The sequence below is a fragment of the Leptinotarsa decemlineata genome, unplaced genomic scaffold, assembly GCF_025532065.1.
Source record: "Leptinotarsa decemlineata unplaced genomic scaffold, Ldec_3_MD MMD2_tig00026330_RagTag_RagTag, whole genome shotgun sequence".
Taxonomy (NCBI): Eukaryota; Metazoa; Arthropoda; class Insecta; order Coleoptera; family Chrysomelidae; genus Leptinotarsa; species Leptinotarsa decemlineata.
The window spans coordinates 11068945-11082926 of record NW_027412690.1 but is presented as its reverse complement, the minus strand read 5'-3'; the positions used below and the strand labels follow the sequence as shown (position 1 = coordinate 11082926).

Below are 13982 nucleotides of genomic sequence, written 5' to 3'. Positions count from 1 at the left end.
CTGCATATATGTTGTCCAACGACGCATTCAGTCAAGCTAGAGTAGAGACAGGCAACATATGGAAACCTTGTTATCAAGCGGTAATGGGTCAACTGCCAAACAGTCAACTCTTGCTAAACTCAGGTTAACTGTACAAGAGTTCTTTTATTTGGATAACTGCGTTTATATTTTCTAAACGGATTTATTCTCCAACGATTCAAATCCAATGTGAATCACTACCTTCGTACAGGTACCGCTCTGAGAGTGCCTTAAGGATTTTCCTGTAGTGCTTGTGTTTTGTCCTTGAAAAAAACTGTTGAAGCGGAGAGAGGGTAGAGGGGATAGGTGAAAGCGATTGAATGACATGTAAATAACTATCTCTCGGAGTCATAGTCTAGTCATCACTGGAATATGTTTTATTTTATTTATTTTTAATTTTTTGCTTGTTTTCATCATTTTTTATTTCTATTTACTCCCTACTTATTTTCATTTTGTATATTGATTATTTCATTTGTTTTATTGTATTATCATTTCAGATTATATTGCTTGATATAATTGATATTTTAGCTATTCCTTCTAATTTTATTTGTTCTTTCATAGATTTAGAATCATAGTAGAATCATATTAGACAATGGAAGTCCAAACTAATGAAATTAACTGTTGTAAATGTAACTAAAAGTTGAATTGGAAGAGGGCACTGAGATCCTGTTTTGTTTCACCAACAGGGCGTTCTTTTATTTGTGTACCAAATTAATGTAGCTCAAAATGTATTTAATTGTACTGGGTTACCTATAAAGCACTTGAGAAAGAAGGTTATGGAATTTGCTTTTAATATTCAGTGATATCTGTACATCCACGTACAAATTTTTCAGTCACTGCTTTAGATAGTTAGTGGTTTGGTATTAGCCTGTTTTTTTTTTGTTGTGGGAATTTGAAACTTTCTCGTATAGCTAAAATTCGCGACAAAGTTGTTAAGCTTTTGTATTTATCTCTAGAAATCGAGTCCAAGCTACTCCGATGGAAACTATCTGTGTTCCAAACATTCCTCTACGTCAAAAAATACATGTACAGTTCAATTTACTTTATTGATATAATGTATATACTACAACCAACAATTATAAATTATATAAATATAAAAATTATATATTAAGTACATTTAATTTAATAATACAATGTGGCAACAATAAATAAATGACAGCTGATTTGTTTGTAAATATAAATTTTAACATTCAAATAAATTTTTGTTTAATATACACATTTATTTTTTAATCTTTGGAGTATTTGGTGAGGACTTTGTGGATAGCGTCGGCATGCTTGTTTTGCCATTGGACGTTGATCTTGACTGTCTCAAGGGACTGTTCAACGCCCTTCTTCACTTCCGAAAAGTTTTCTTTGTTTTCGTCAATGAAGTGTTCCAACTGCAAAATTCAAATAATATTGATACTGTGTCAAATAATTGATAAATGGTCAAAATCTAGTATGTCAACATTTGAATACGAACGTGTTTCAAAATGAAATTCACAGAACTGAGATTATTTAAAAAAAATGGTTTTTTGAGTGTTCCGTAAAAGTTACATATTACTTGAACAACGTGCTCAAACGAAATTTTCTGATTTCGTTGTGATTTGCCTTAGCAGGCTGTTATAAGCAGTTTTATAATACTTTATCGGGCCCATCCTATTTTTGTATTGTAAACATAGGATTTCATGAGCATTCGGGTCATTTTCTACCTGCAGTGGCATAGTTGGATATTTAATCGAAAATATTTGTCAAAACTAATAACATTTTATTTATATACAATTCATATTGTTATAGCATCTCTATTTGAAATATTTACATATAAATATCTATGCTTATTCAAGGAGATATTAGGTCTAAGCAACAATTATGGTGTGTTATTGGACCTAATATAGATCAAAGAAACACAAATTGACTTATAACGGGTGATTTTTTTGAGGTTAGGATTTTCATGCATTAGTATTTGACAGATCACGCGGGATTTCAGACATGGTGCAAAGAGAAAGATGCTCAGTATGCTTTGACATTTCATCATGAATAGACTTACTAACGAGCAACGCTTGCAAATCATTGAATTTTATTACCAAAATCAGTGTTCGGTTCGAAATGTGTTTCGCGCTTTACGCCCGATTTATGGTCTACATAATCGACCAAGTGAGCAAACAATTAAAGCGATTGTGACCAAGTTTCGCACTCAGTTTACTTTATTGGACATTAAACCAACCACACGAATGCGTACAGTGCGTACAGAAGAGAATATTGCGTCTGTTTCTGAGAGTGTTGCTGAAGACCGTGAAATGTCGATTCGTCGCCGTTCGCAGCAATTGGGTTTGTGTTATTCGACCACATGGAAGATTTTACGCAAAGATCTTGGTGTAAAACCGTATAAAATACAGCTCCTGCAAGAACTGAAGCCGAATGATCTGCCACAACGTCGAATTTTCAGTGAATGGGCCCTAGAAAAGTTGGCAGAAAATCCGCTTTTTTATCGACAAATTTTGTTCAGCGATGAGGCTCATTTCTGGTTGAATGGCTACGTAAATAAGCAAAATTGCCGCATTTGGAGTGAAGAGCAACCAGAAGCCGTTCAAGAACTGCCCATGCATCCCGAAAAATGCACTGTTTGGTGTGGTTTGTACGCTGGTGGAATCATTGGACCGTATTTTTTCAAAGATGCTGTTGGACGCAACGTTACGGTGAATGGCGATCGCTATCGTTCGATGCTAACAAACTTTTTGTTGCCAAAAATGGAAGAACTGAACTTGGTTGACATGTGGTTTCAACAAGATGGCGCTACATGCCACACAGCTCGCGATTCTATGGCCATTTTGAGGGAAAACTTCGGAGAACAATTCATCTCAAGAAATGGACCGGTAAGTTGGCCACCAAGATCATGCGATTTGACGCCTTTAAACTATTTTTTGTGGGGCTACGTCAAGTCTAAAGTCTACAGAAATAAGCCAGCAACTATTCCAGCTTTGGAAGACAACATTTCCGAAGAAATTCGGGCTATTCCGGCCGAAATGCTCGAAAAAGTTGCCCAAAATTGGACTTTCCGAATGGACCACCTAAGACGCAGCCGCGGTCAACATTTAAATGAAATTATCTTCAAAAAGTAAATGTCATGGACCAATCTAACGTTTCAAATAAAGAACCGATAAGATTTTGCAAATTTTATGCGTTTTTTTTTTTAAAGTTCTCAAGCTCTTAAAAAATCACCCGTTACAATGTGTCTAAAATAACATAAAATGTTATACAAATTCTTGGATCCATTCAATCAATCAATCAATCGAACATTTATTGAATCAGTTTTCCTTCACAATCACATTAGACAAGAGAAAACATAACATCATCATAAAATACTGGCTGATACAACAGGTCAATCAAACATAGAAAAGATAAAAAAGTTAATATAAAACACACATAAAAAAAAAGTTAATAAGCTACAATCAAATTGGGATTCAAAGAGAAACTCATCCACAGAGTAGTATGCTTTTTGCAATAGAAAAATTTTGTGTCGTCTTTTAAAGACATTGATATTTGAGGATTTAATGTCCTCACTAAGCTTATTATATAGCTTAACCCCAATGCACATTGGGTGATTCTTTGATACTGTCAATCTACTATAAGGTTGATGTAGTTTAGAGTTATTTCTGGTGAAATATTCATGGATTTACTCATTTCTAGGAATAATTGAAATATTGCAGAATTTAGCAGCAGGCCATTTATAGAACACCACTCAGAAATTTGATCAGTTACTTCATTAGCTTTGACAATTACATTTTTATCGATAGCAGAACACGCAAAGCACGTCTCAACTTTTATGGTAGGGTAGTTTTCAATGGTTTCTGTATCTTCAGATTTGTAGATACAGAATAATTTGCTTCCAGAATTCAGGAAAGGTTCCCATGGATGAAAAGAGTTGAATTCGTTTATAGAATGTAGAGAAGGATATATAAGGTTTGCTTACCTCCTGCAGATCCTTTTCGTCTGTCATTTGGTTTGCTAAAGAAGAAAGATAACGACTGATTCTCCTCTTGTTTGGTTGTAAGCTGAAAATTATTAAGTATGTAGAGAATATAAGTTACACCCTTCCTTGAAAAAATGATTTGACGTTTTTTGAAAACTAAAATAAAATCTTGGTGACATCTCATCGTTTCTTTTAAAGAACTTTATTCAGATAATGCAATGAACAGTATTCGAACTAGCAGCACTATCAAAAAAAAATCCAAAGCAGCACCAATATGCTGGTCTCGGAAAACCAGCTAAAAATAGTATAATAATACTTTATACTGTACAACAGAATAATACTGTCGAAATTCGCTCAAGAATCCATAATACAAATGTAAACAAAATAAAATCTAATAGTAATTGATACAGAGAAATGAAAAGATTTAAGCTGTTCCTTCATTGAGTATAAAAACTCTTTATTTTATTCTTAAGTTTATGTTTGAGGAATCTATTGTATAGCGAAACACGTGTCGCGGTTTTTGCAAAACCCTTTATAGTGAAAATCATACAATAAATTGTATTACTGAGTTTTTTTCATGTTTTTCTGAGAGAAGATTATAAAAGTAGTCTTCTTTACATTGATCTGAAGTTTATTCTGTGATACCTTTCAAAGTCTGTATTTACTAGTGTTTCGAGTTGAATTTCACTAGTTCGGACTTTCATTGTCTACTATATAAAATGATTTGAAATCACTGAAACAACTAAAAAAGAATAATTAAAAATGAATAGCTGAAAATAACAATTATACTAAGCAAAATAAACCTGAAATGAAATAATAGTGAAATGAACTACAAGTAAAAATAGAACAATTGAATAAATAAAACAAAATAAAAATAAAGGAATGAAAAAAGAAAAAAAGTGTAGAGATTCCAAGTCACGTTAGTTCACAGCGTTTCGATTGTTAGTATCTACAATCGTTTTCGGGTGATGACTGGACTGATTCCTCCGAGAGATGACTATTTATAGGTCTTTCAAATACTTTCACTTATCTCTGCTTTCCATTTTCCGCTTCACTGGTTCCGTGGGAGATGACCGTTTTGGCGGGAGTTGGCCATTTTTCGTTTGATGATGGGTTTCCATATGTTGCGTATTTCTACGCTGGCCTGGCTGAATACGTTGTTGGACAACATGTATGTGGCTTCTTTGAATTTTCTCATAAACCAGTGTTCCTCTCTGTGCAAGATCTCAGCTTGGAACCACTCGATGTTGTGTTGATGGGTCCAAACATGGTCTGCTATTCCTGATTTGCTGGTTTCCCCTCACTGTGTGTGTTTTTTGTGCTCGGCAACACAATCAGGAGGAATCAGTCCAGTCATAACCCGAAGACGATTGTAGATACTAACAATCGAAACGTCGTGAACTAACGTAACTTGGAATTTCTACACTTTTTATTTTTATTTTCTTTTTTCATTCCTTTATTTTTATTTTGTTTTATTTATTGAATTGTTCTATTTTTACTTGTAGTTTATTTCACTATTATTTCATTTCATGTTTATTTTGTTTAATATAATTGTTATTTTCAGCGAATTTAAAGTTCTACCTATAATGTTAGCTGTTTTCAATGACAGAGCATGTAATCTGTCGAGTAGGGGTCCAAGGACTGGGCCTTGGGGCACACCTGCTTTGGTAGTTTCAGTTTGGCTTCAATCAACTTGCAATCAACCAATGTGAATTGTTCGCGATCTAGAAGGTATGTTTTTAGTAAAGAAAGCATTTCCTCTTATTCATATTTCTTAAATTTTTTCAAGTAATCAAGAGAAATCAACAACAAAAAAATGTTTTTATAGGTCAACAAATACAGCAATAGTGTAGTGTTTATTATCCAGTGAAGAAGCAATGTTAATCATGAAATCTATAGTTGCAGTCAGGTTGCTACTATTTTCTTGGAATCCATATCCGTAATTTTCAAAGTCAACACATTTTTTCTAGTAATTGATAATGTTTCTTTAAAATACCTTCTTTTACTATTGACAGAGTCGGAACTACTGAAATAGGTCTATAGTTATCAATAATGTCATTTGGTCCTGATTTGTGTATAGGTGTTAATTTGCTGATTTTGAGAATATCTGGGAATACCGTGTTTGAAAGATTCATTTATTAATTTTATTAAAATAGGGTCAATATAACTCTTGAGTATTAAAAGATTGTTAGTATTTATGTTATCATAACCAAGTGCTGCATTTTCATTCAACTCATAAAAGCATTCATAATTCTTGAACACTTGAAAGCGTAAATTGTTTTTGCATATTCAAATTTTAGCCAAAAAAATACACAATCCTAATTGCAGAAACATTGTACTATAAAGTTTGGTGACATGTATTTGACTTGAAAAAAAACATGATTCTAAATAGAAGATAATGAATACTTACTGTTTGAATATTTGATTGACATTTTCATAAAAGAAATTTTTCGCAATATAATATCCAATGTCATTTCTAGCGACAGAACTAAAGACAGTGCTACTGTCTTGTCTGCGAATTCTGGTGTCATTCATCGACCACTCCAAATATCTGGTCAACAACCAAATTTCTTGAGTACATCCGAGAGCATTTAATAACGTTCCCTTTTCGGTAGCGACATTAGAATTTTGGTACTGCTTCCACAAAAATTCCCATTCCATTTCACCACCGTGTTTCAAAGTAGTGCAATATACTACGCCTCGTAGGTCTTTTGGAATACTAGAATTGAAAAAAAAAAAAATACAAACTTCATCTATGATCTCAATAAATATTATTTCTACTGGGTCGTGGTATAAACTACTCCGAATATTCAAAGACAACTCATATCCAAAATTTCAAAAACTTCTTGAGTTTACTTACATATTAGTCTCTCTAGGATTTTCTTTCAGTTTTTTAAAAAGATTTTGAGAATGAGCTATGCAGTTGGCAACTTCAAATTTGCAAGCTTTACTGGCTATAAGGACTTGTAGTTTTATGGAATCAAGCTTGTCCGCGCTGGATGTTGGAATTTCTAATCCTCCCACCTTCTCATAAATCGGTGTCAATAATTGCCTCATATAATCCTGAAAAATCACATATAGTAAACTTCAGCATCTCAAGTTTGGTTTCAAGGGAAACAAACTATTACAAGCAACAACAGATTTGACCGAAATTCCTTTCTAAACTGTACGTAAAATAGTCAAAAACAAACCTTATGAACGCAAGACGCGATGTGATGCGGAATTACCAAAACCTTTAGATGTTCATCTAATAAAATCATTGAAAAAAACAATATGCGACTGTTACTAAAGCAATGAGATTCCTACAACTGAAATCTTAAGGAAGAAATTGAATACTTTCGGCCAAAACGTGAGCTGCTGTGACAAAACTCTTCAGAATTGGATTAAAAAACTAGGATTTAGACTTGAAATAATTAACAAACGTGAATCAGTTATGGAAAGCAGAAGAATAGTGGAATTGCGTAACAAATACTTAGAACAAATAACTAAATACAGACAAAAACAACGGCAAATTTTCTATCGGACGGAACTTGCTACGACACTCACGACACAGTTACGAAAGGGTGGAATGATGGTTCGAGAATGTGTACGCCTAACATGCCTGTAAACAAAGGATCGCGACTAATCATTGTGCATTGCAGAGGAAGTAAAGGATGGGTTCCGAATTCTTTGAAATTATGTGGAAAAAAACTTGAGGACTGCAATGTTGAGTATCATAAGAACATGGAAGCTATTATTTTTGAGGAATGGTTTGAAAACACATTGATCCCAAATTTGGATGCGAATAGTGTAATAGTTCTTGACAACGCTTCCTATCATTCGCGACAGCTCATCAAAGTACCGAATAAAAATTCGAGGATGAAATACAAAGTTTTTTAATGGATAACAATTTGTATTTTGAAGATAACTATACCAAAAACCAACTAATTGAAGTTTTACAGACAAAAACATTTGAAAAAGTGTATGCCCTTGATAGTATTGCTGAAAAGTATGGACACACCATACTGAGACTTCCCCCCTATTTTTGTGTTTTCAATCCCATCGAGTTGATTTGGGGAAAATTGAAACAAAGCATCAGGAGTAAAAATAATTTTTCAAAATTTGATAAGAAGGTAATAGAGCTAGTTAAAGAAGAAGGATCTAATATTACCGAAGAAGACTGGCAGAAAAGAAGTAAAGTAGTAATTTTAGTTGAAAAAGACTATATGGAGGTTGGACACTTCCATATTAATGGTGAAAATAAATTCATTATTGATTTCAATGACGAGAGTGCTAGTGAAACAGAGAATATCGAAGAGGAATTATCAGAAGCTTTCGAAGAAAGTTAATGAAGTGTTTTTGAAGCGATCGATTATATATACACACATCGGAAAAGTCTAGGGATATTTTTAAAAATGGTAATAATTTTTTTTAAGATTGCTTTAGGGAAAAAAAAGTTGACGGGTGATTATTAAACGAATGTAACTTACAACGAAATTTATTAAACGGTCAAAAATACTGAGTGCGCATATAAGCTAAACTAAAAAAAAATATGGCTCTTCTTTGACACCCCGAAAAAAAATCATAATACAAAAAAAAATGGAATCAGTACAAAGTATGGCCTCCACGCTGGTTTATTGCGGCCCTACATTTATCGTACATCGACAAAATGAGATTGTCAATATCTTGTTGAGGTACATTTGCCTATTCAGCGATTAAAAGCTCTCTCAATTGAAACGTTGTGTAAATGTTCCCCATATGCGGAGTAATTGTTTGTTGAAGCATGTCCCACACATGCTCGATGGGATTCAGGTCCGGTGATTGTGCTGGTCATGGCAATACATCAACTCCTTCGTTGGTGAGCCAGTCAGTCACTAGACGCGCGACATGTGGACGAGCATTATCGTGCATTAGGTAGAAGTTTCCACCAACAGCACCAGCAAACGGACGATAGATAGAAGAATGGTGTCGATGTACTGTCGAGCTATGAGGGAGCGATTTGGAAAAACAAGATCGGTTCTGCCGCCGATCATGATTCCGCCCCATAGCATTACTGTACCACCTCTGTATGTGTGGACTTCCTGGACGTGTCTCAAACGTTCATTATTTCCAGGTCGTCTCCACAGTCTTATTCGACGAGAATCTGGATGAAATCCAAATCTGGATTCGTCTGTAAACAAAACTGTGGCCCAATCATTTGCATCCCAATTTTGATGTTCTTAACACCACTCTAATCTTCTACCGCGATTGCCTCTCGACAAAGGTGGACATCTAAGTGGCCTTCTGTTGTGGAGATCTGCTTCATGCAGTCGATTTCTGACAGTATCACGACCAATGGTTACCTGGTGCGTCTGCTGCAACACGTTTACCAACTCAGGTGCTGTGATTGTCGGTTGTCTTCTTGCGGTTAAGACCAAAAATCGGTCTTGAACTGCAGATGTAGCGCGTCCTCGCCCTGGATGTTGTTCGGCTGGACTGCCAGTTTCACGGAAACGCCGCCACAATCGATTGATAACACTTTGGGAGACCCCCAAACGAAGAGCTACATCATTTTGTCGTATGCCACCTTGAAGAAGCCCTACAGCTCTATTCATCTCAGCCAATGGTAAGTGATGGCGTTCCATGTTAAAGCACAATATTTCCAGTTTAATTGCTGAGCAAGAACTGCATAAAATGTACAAATTCGACACTTTCAGATTATTCATTTTAGCCGAAAACCTACAGTTTGTAAAAAACTTGATAAAAGATTAGTTGCCGTTTTTGCAGCTTTGTACCAATTTAATCGAATTTAAACGACCTCATGCATTTATTTTTATGATATCTAGTATGTTATAAAAATATCCCTAGACCTTTCCGATGTATATATATATATATATATATATATATATATATATATATATATATATATATATATATATATATATATATATATATATATATATATATATATATATATATGAATACACTCTCAACACTCACCTTGTAAAGGCCATATATCGAAGATTTTTTCAGATGTGTGGTGATACCACTTGTTTTTCCGAGTGCAGCTTTCCATGGAAGATATTCTTCTTCAATTTTCAAGTAATTCAAGAGGTCGAAAAATATGTCGTATTTCAAATTTCCTACGAAAGCTAAATCGGCTGCATCATTTATGAGTTGTACTCTATTCAAAGTTGGTATTTTTCTATATTCTTCACTCTGCAGGAAATTCGTGATCATTTCCCAATTCCTGTCATCGTAATTAATTTTATATATTCCTAGAAAAACGGTTACATTTAATTTTTGAATAATTGCGGACCAACTAGGTTTGTTAAAATATTCAAGCTATCTCAAAATTAATCTCCAACTCTGCAGTAGCTGATTAATTATCTCATTAATGCAATTTCCCAAACAAGATCTCCCTAAAAGTCACTGTAGAAAAAATAACATAGTTGTAAATATACCAGAAGTATTTGTGATAATAATTTAAGAATATATTTTTTAACAGAAATAAATATAATACTGTCAAACATGGTCAACGAATGTATTCTTTCTGGAATTCATTATATTCTACTCTGCTATCCAAATAGTTGTTGTAAATGCCAAAATGAATGCAAGGTCTCTTGAAAAAATAAGGTGAATTTTCATTTTTCTAAAAAAAATAATCATTTGTTCATCAATTTCTATTTTGTCCCCTTTGGAGTAGTCCCTTTCTCAGGAAGTTTATTCAACAAAAGCGCAGTTCTCCAAATGAAAAAGTTCTCGAACAGTTAAGTTCGAGGTGTACTGAGTTGAACATTAAAACGATGAGCAGCTACAGTCCGTCGCGTATTTCTGATATTTACCGCTCTTGGTGGAATCAAATGTGCCAAGTCACTTTCTTACCCCTGGTTTATAATAATGCAAGGTAAGGTACGGTAATGCAGAAAAGTAAGGTAAGGTATCCATTTTTTGACGTTCACGAAAAAGTAAAGTATGAATAATTGCCATGGTGATTATAGGTTTTGGTAATTTTTGGGTTGGCAGGAATGCATAAACAAATATTGACATTCCATTTCCATAATCTTGACAGCAGCAATCATTCAAATGAAATAAATAATGACTTTCATCTCTATAATACTATGGAAGACGCATATTTTATATCATTAATAGAACAATACCCAATACTTTATGATAAAAAGGATAAACATTTTATAAACAAATTAATGAAGAAGAAGGCATGGCAGGTGATTGCCAAAATAGTAGGGCTACCAAAGGAGCAATGTCAAAGGCGATATAAAGTTTTAAGAGACAGATATACCAAAGAAAAAAAAGAAGTCGCTCAGTGCGGAAAGTCTTGTTAAGGTTGGTATTGTTGATTCCCATGCTAGTGAAGCACAAGAAAATGAAGTCTCTCGGTTAGAAGTTGAAGTGATAGAAAATCCCGAAGGTGTAAAACCACGCAAATCTTTCAAAAACACGTATTCAAATATTAAAAATAGTAAATGGGAAGAAGATATTATGGAAACTGTCACGAAAATTACCAAATAAACAAACAGATTCAGACCTAGCCTTTGGAGATTATGTAGATTTAGCTTTGAAAGACGTTACAAATAGAAAAATAAAGGCGAAACTGAAAACAAAAATTACACAACTTATAAATGACTCCTTATGGTAAATTTTCGTTATGTGGACACCCGGCTATTTTGAAAAAATTTTTGACTGTACTTACGTATTTTGATGCGTAGATTACGAATCCGAAAGAAAAAAGCGGCGCTCTTCCTTATTTGAAAAGTTACGGCCCTTCAAAGTTCAGAAAAGGGCAACTTTTCAGCCTTCTTTTTCACTAAATAAACTATTTAAAAACACAAGCATTTATTCACTAGGCCACCTTTACACCTTATTCCTCCTTCTTTAATATTATTCACTTCAACATTTTTCTTATAAAAAACTTAATTTAAAAACGAATGCTTCTCCTGGTGACATTATTCTATTTTTAGGTTAGTTACTAGTGACATTTCAGAAAAAAGCGGTTGGTATTTGCCGTCGCCTACTATTTCAAATTCGTAATACACCACCAAAAACCAATTTACGATCTAAAGAATGAAGGTAAAAAACATTTGAATTACTTCAGGAATATGGACTGCATCAGTCGTACCAACCATATCATTAACCTTTAAAACGTAAAATACAGTGATATGTAACCAAAAAGCAGCTCCGTACATTTTTTAACATTTTTATAAGAAAAATGTTGACTATTGAAGTGAAAAGTGTTAAAGAAGGAGGAATAAGGTGTAAAGGTGACCTAGTGAATAAATGCTTGTGTTTTTAAATAGTTTATTTAGTGAAAAAGAAGGCTGAAAAGTTGCCCTTTTCTGAACTTTGAAGGGCCGTAACTTTTTAAATAAGGGAGAGCACCGCTTTTTTCTTTCGGATTCGTAATCTAAGTACAGTCAAAATTTTTTTCAAAATCGCCGGGTGTCCACATAACGAAAATTTACCTTTTATCCATAAAAAAAATCAAATTTCACAATGTGACGTTTATCTGGTGACATTTTACACCATTCGGATATATCCGTCAAAGTTCGATGTATGGCGTTTTCTGATTGGTCGGAGGTAAGAACGCAACGCAGAAAGTTGAAAATAGCCAATTCGTTACCTTGCATTACCTTGCCTTACCGACGTTACCTTACCTTACTTTTTATCTAGAACGCAAGTGTGTTTTCTCAATATTTCAACTTTCTCACTTTACCTTACCTCGTTACCTTGCGTTTTTATAAACTAGGGCTTGAATGTTCCAGACTATCAAGGTTGCAAGTGATCGTGTCTCCAATTAGGCGAATGACTCTTTCTGGATGGAATCCAGCAGCTTTCGGCATATGCTTAGGGGCAGAGCTCTATGCATGTGAACAATACTCCAAAGAAGGTTTGATCTGAGCTTTATAATCCATCAAAAGTTACTGAGATGTGTACAGCTTTCTGGTTCTTAACAGTGTTCCAAGCTTTTGAGAAGCAGCCTTTGCAATTCAAGCGACATGATAGTGCCAAGACATATTGGTGTCCATTTTAACCTCCAACGAACTTATCGAAGCAGAAAGTGGAATTGTCTGTTCTGACATTATTATATTCGGTTCGGAGACATTAATTTTTTTTGTTGAAAACCATGCCTGGGTTTTTGTGGCATTGAATGGAATCTGGTTACTTTCACCTCAATTCGAAATCACTTCTAGATCCTCTTTAAGATATTGAACCTCCTGATGAGACAAGTGTGCTGTCGTAAGCAAAGCAATATATTAGATTCTTGGTCGACAATCGAACGTACGAAGCTGCCAAATTTGAAAATTCACCTTATTTTCTTAACAGACCTTCTATGGTTTTTTAAAGATTCAGCTCAGTCTAATCATACATTTTCCTAAAATTTCCTCAGACATTACCAACCTGCCATTTCATTATTGAAAACAACCCAATCATTTTCATCGGCAATATTTTCAATCACTTGCTTTTCCATTGGGCAGGACAGCCAGTGATCAGGCGTAGTAATGTTGAAATGCAAATTTTGCCTAGTCGAATAACTCAGAGGTACCCACCAACAGGAATTTTTGGAGTCCCTTGAATCGATGATATCCCTCAAGTATCTCCGCTAAAAGAAAAAAAAATAATTCAAAATGATGTCTTAGTTTCGAAAAAATCAGACTATTTTTTTCTCACACAACAGAATTTTATACAATTTACGAAGCTATTCTTGATCTATTCTGTTTAAAATCTTGTTTTTCCGTTAATCAGCTGTCACCACCATACGAACGACAACTCTCAGAAGTTGAGAACCTTGTGCGAGCTAAGGACTAACGAGGTCTTACCTTTTAACGTGTGATTCATAACATATCAAATGATATCAGTTTCGAAAAAATCATACTCTTTTCTCACACAACAAAATTTTACACAAATTTACGAAGCTATTCTCAACCTATTGTATCATAACATATCAAATGATGTCTTACTTTCGAAAAAATTCGAAAAAGTTTATGGTCTTATGGGATGTGCGTGGTGTAATATCCATCGACCATCTTGAGAAGAAATA

At 34.2% G+C, this 13982-nt stretch overlaps 1 protein-coding gene across 4 annotated transcripts in view; it reads right to left on the bottom strand.

Annotated features, from left to right (window-relative positions):
- Positions 1–1045: 1045 nt before the first annotated feature.
- The window catches only part of LOC111511884 (aminopeptidase N), a 37694-nt gene continuing 24757 nt past the window's right edge, over positions 1046–13982 (bottom strand). For all 4 annotated transcript variants that reach the window (XM_074183118.1, XM_074183117.1, XM_074183119.1 and 1 more), the window contains exons 7-12: positions 13343–13544; positions 9926–10203; positions 6828–7030; positions 6378–6686; positions 3968–4049; positions 1046–1397 (exon numbers count right to left, since the gene is read on the bottom strand). In XM_074183118.1, the coding sequence (XP_074039219.1) occupies positions 1245–1397; positions 3968–4049; positions 6378–6686; positions 6828–7030; positions 9926–10203; positions 13343–13544 (1227 nt within the window). In that variant the 3' untranslated portion in view covers positions 1046–1244. The remainder of the gene's footprint in view (positions 1398–3967; positions 4050–6377; positions 6687–6827; positions 7031–9925; positions 10204–13342; positions 13545–13982) is intronic.